The sequence below is a fragment of the Helianthus annuus genome, chromosome 15 (assembly GCF_002127325.2).
Source record: "Helianthus annuus cultivar XRQ/B chromosome 15, HanXRQr2.0-SUNRISE, whole genome shotgun sequence".
NCBI lineage: Eukaryota > Viridiplantae > Streptophyta > Magnoliopsida > Asterales > Asteraceae > Helianthus > Helianthus annuus.
The window spans coordinates 34,778,310-34,782,758 of NC_035447.2; the positions used below are offsets into that span (position 1 = coordinate 34,778,310).

Genomic DNA, 4,449 nt, shown 5'->3' on the forward strand with positions numbered 1-4,449 from the left:
CATATCATCTACATTACAGATTATGCAAAAAATCGCAAAATAACATTTCTGTTGACTTTTTCTAAGCATGTTTGACTCGATATTTGAACTATTTAGAGTGGTGATCAGGGGGTGGCCTTTTAAGGGTTTAATGCCCACATGAATACCAACATATAACTACCTTTGATTCGGTTAATCACTGGACCATTTGTGATTAACCGTTAAGTCAACCGTTAGTTACGACGGATTGACTTTTAAGCTAAAAGTAAGCAAAAACTAAACCACAAAAGGTTGAACAACTTACTGAAGTCCTATGCAAGATAAGAGAAGAGTAGGGAGTGTTCTTGAGCTCCAGATGTGATCAAGAAGGCAGAACAAGGTGTGAGGAAACTTGTTTGCACAATGTGGCCTTTTATAGGTAATGAAGACCCATAAGATCATCACAACATGGCCTACAAGGGTTCCTTTATGATCAACAACTGTCCCATAGTGTTAGGGAGTGATTAGGGGTCGCCCATATTTCTGGAAGATCTTTACATTAATGATTTACCGTTTTAAACAGCCAACAGCCAACTTTCTGTCGCTGGGCGTCGCTTACGGACCGTATGGCATGGGCCTTGCTGTCCGTAAGCCTGTGGCGGAAAATGTTTTACCCTTTCACCCCCTTACGGTCCGTAAGGCTGGACCCTTACGGTCCGTAAGCGCTTAACAGTGGCAAAAAAATTAACCTTTCAAGGTTTGAATGGTCAACATAGAAATGAATAATTTTCTGGCTATCCTTTAACCCATACTTGAACAGATGTCTACCCCATTATGCATTATGGGTTTGCAAAAGGATGGGCTCATGAATAATCATTTGTATTGTATTATTTTCTTAGGATTTAGATTAGTAACTTGGCTCCTTTTGATAATTAGTAATGACCGGATTAAGATATATTAGATGCTTATAAATTTTGCATAGGGTCTCGGGATTTATAATGACGAAGTCGCTCAGAGGCATAAAATTAACATGTCGACATATTCGAAAATCCTACCGCATATCTTAATTAAATCCGGTTTATATTATTTTTGTCGTATTCGACACGTGTCATTTATTTATTGGACACAAAATTTCGAGGTGTTACAATATTGTTCAGTTTAGTAAACCATACTCATTTCAAACAAACCCGAGATAACCACCCGTTACTATCAAACAACTCACATACGCTTGTGCCATTCTTGGAGCTTAAGTTCTACTTTAAGAATGAGAACCCTAATTTTTCATCCTTCACATCTCCAAGACTTTTTGCCACTCATTTACCGTATTGATCTTTACCTAAATCCGTCCAAGATTCGAAATGTAAGCTTGTTGTGTCTTTGTGGGCTTATGCAAACAAGTTGAGGCTCCCTGAAATGGGTGCTAAATCAATTGAGGAAGTTTTTGAGAAATTTTGTGAAGGGGTAAGCTTGTATGGTCCGTTTTGGGATCACATGTTAGGTTATTGGCATGAAAGCTTAAAGAATCCTGACAAGATTTATTTTTTGACATATGAGAAGATGAAAGAGCAACCGGATCTTCATTTGAGGAGACTAGTTGATTTTTTGGGGTGCCCATTTTCACCAAAAGAAGAGGAAGAAAATATGGTTAGGGCTTTTTTGGAAATGTGTAGCTTTGATATTTTAAGTAATCTAACGGTGAACATGGAAGGGACGACTACATCTGGCATAAATTACAATGCATTTTTTCGAAATGGTAAAGTTGGTGACTGGAAAAACTATCTGACCATAGAAATGGTAAAGCGCCTTGACAAAATTTGTGAAGAAAAGTTAGAAGGTTCGGGTTTAAAGTTGTAGTTTCCTTTTGTGTGTTAATATTTCTTCAAATACATGATGCTTAATCTATGTCGTGTGATCTTGGATGCTATAAATCTATGTTAAATTTGTTTAATATGATATCTATGAAGTATTGTATTTTTTTCCCCAAAACACAAATATACATATGAGGTTCTTGATGAGTAAGTGCTACTAGTCACAACAAAACAAAGGGGTTTCAATGATTGATGCATCCATCGATGATGATAGGGAAAATTGTTAGTGATAGCATGCCGGAAAACGTGGAATGGATAATGCATTACCGAAGGGTTACTACACAAGAAATCATCAAAATCCCGATAATATTGGTGGGGTTGTTTTTTCAAGTGAAACTCCAGTGATTTATTGAAAGCGCATGATTTAATTAGGCCAAAGTGTTGGGAAATTAGAATAATGTGAATGAAAATTAATTTAGTGATAATTAATGGACTCTTTATGGTGACAAACTCTTGAGTAGAGTTTTTATGTCACTTTATTAGCTTTTATTAGAGTTTTATGTCTCTAATAAATCACCAATTAAGAGTAACTCTTCACTACCCACATCTCTTGTAAAAAAAATGGTAGGCTATGTGCCTCATTGGAATGATGAGTAAACTACAAGAAAAAAAAAATATGCATGAAGAATTCTTGGAGAAGTGGTGAAGACTTGAATACCCATGTGTTGGATACTTAGAGAGATATGTTTTCTCTATTCAATTCATCACCTTCATATCATTATTTTTCACAAGTTTTAACACTATAATTTTATCCGGTTACACGTGTGGCCGTTTCCGGCAGTACATACTGCTTTGGCTATTGTACCCTGGGAAACAGACGCGTCATCTTTAGTAGAGGCACGAAATCTGTTTTAAGGGAAGTGTGTTGAACACGTGCCTCACCCACAACCGTCAACATCAGTTTGTTCATTTTTGCAGCCAAGAAGGATCGGGCAAGGAGATGCGGTTCAAGTTTTCGTAACAGAAATTGTACAAGAAGACGCTTCTCAAGCTCTTGTCAAAGACAACGAATTGAATCGATTTGTTTAAATATGTTGTATTTAACATTTAATTTTCTATGAATTTGTACACGGTACGGGTACTACATTTCTCAATGAATTGAATCGATTATGACCCATTTCCTACACAAAGTTCAATTTCCATCTTTCACATACATGTTTTTTTTAAACATACATGTTATCAGGGCTGATCATAAGCTGAGCCGAGCCAGCACAAGCTCAGGCTCGACTTGATTAAAAACCGAGCTAACTCGGCTCGGATTTGAAACCAGGTTGAGAATCGAAGCTCGGGCTTGATTATAAGGATGAATAAAATTTTACCTCTTTGTCCCTTCTCATATGTTCATAACCTTCACCTGATGACTCACTACCCACTGCCACTTCCTCCACTTTCAACTACCACCACATCGACGTACTCTTACTAGTTCAGAGAATCTTATTCAATCAAACCTTTTTACTGGCCCAACACTTAATGATCCTTTATCTTGTTACATTTTTACAAATTTAAGTATACATGGTTACGATAAAGTTATTCTATATGGCTAAAATAACTAAGAAGAGTAAGAAGCAACCATAGAATGAGAAAATTCTAATGAGAAATCAAGGGGGAATTAAAGGTAGTTTCGTCCAAGAAAAAAAATCAATATGCACATGCCTCTCATACGCTAAGAAAAAAGCACATGCAAGTCACATGTTATACCTCTCCCATTTTTTTAAAACATAGGTAATTTTTTATACGCTAGTTGTTTTTCATATATATATATATATATATATATATATATATATATATATATATATATATATAGGGTAAGGTTCATGCGAGAACCACCTTATTGCGAGAACTGCGAGAACCAATGTGAACACAACCTAAAATAGCTAACCCCCTCCCAAAAAAAAACCTAACCCCCTCCCCCCCCCCCAAAACCTAACCCCCCCCCCCCCCAAGCTAAATGCTAAAAACTAAAACCCTCAAAAAACCTAACCCCCCCCCCCACCCCCAAGCTAAAATGCTAAAAACTAAACCCCCAAAAAACCTAAAAAATCTAAAAAAATCAAAAAAAAAATAAAAAAAATGTAAATTTTTTTTTATTTTTTTACTATTTTTTATGTTCAAATCGCTACTTTTAGTAGCCAAAAAAAAAATTTTTTTTTTTTTAAAATTTAAAAAAATTTTTTTTTTTGGATACTAAAAGTAGCGATTTTTATATAAAAAATAGTAAAAAATAAAAAAAAAATTTTGGGTGTTTTTTAGATTTTTTTAGGTATTACTGTTTGTGTTCACACTGGTTCTCGCGGTTCTCGCAATAAAGGGTGGTTCCTAACGGATCTTTGTCCTATATATATATATATATATATATATATATATATATATATATATATATATATATATATATATATATATATATATACACACACACTATAAAATCAAGTGTCTTTTTATCTTTAAAATAGGTTTCCTATTATACTTTAAAAAATATAACTAAAACTCGGTTGCGTAAAACACGATGGACATAACACAAAACATAATGAGTATCAAACCAAAAAACACAATGTAAAGTAGACAAAAAACACAATTGATAGTAGATAAAACACCTAACAACATAATAAAACACAATAGACAATAG

The 4,449-nt window shown here is 34.6% G+C and overlaps 1 protein-coding gene across 1 annotated transcript; it reads left to right on the forward strand.

Moving 5' to 3' along the window:
- Positions 1-1,371: 1,371 nt before the first annotated feature.
- On the forward strand, positions 1,372-1,812 carry LOC110913574 (cytosolic sulfotransferase 1). The gene has a single exon (XM_022158396.1). The coding sequence runs from the start codon at positions 1,372-1,374 to the stop codon at positions 1,810-1,812; it is 441 nt and encodes a 146-aa protein (XP_022014088.1).
- Positions 1,813-4,449: the final 2,637 nt, after the last annotated feature.

What these genes read in the sequence shown, in the direction of transcription:
- LOC110913574 (XM_022158396.1), top strand. Translation starts at nt 1,372, where the DNA reads ATGGGTGCTAAATCAATTGAGGAAGTTTTTGAGAAATTTTGTGAAGGG.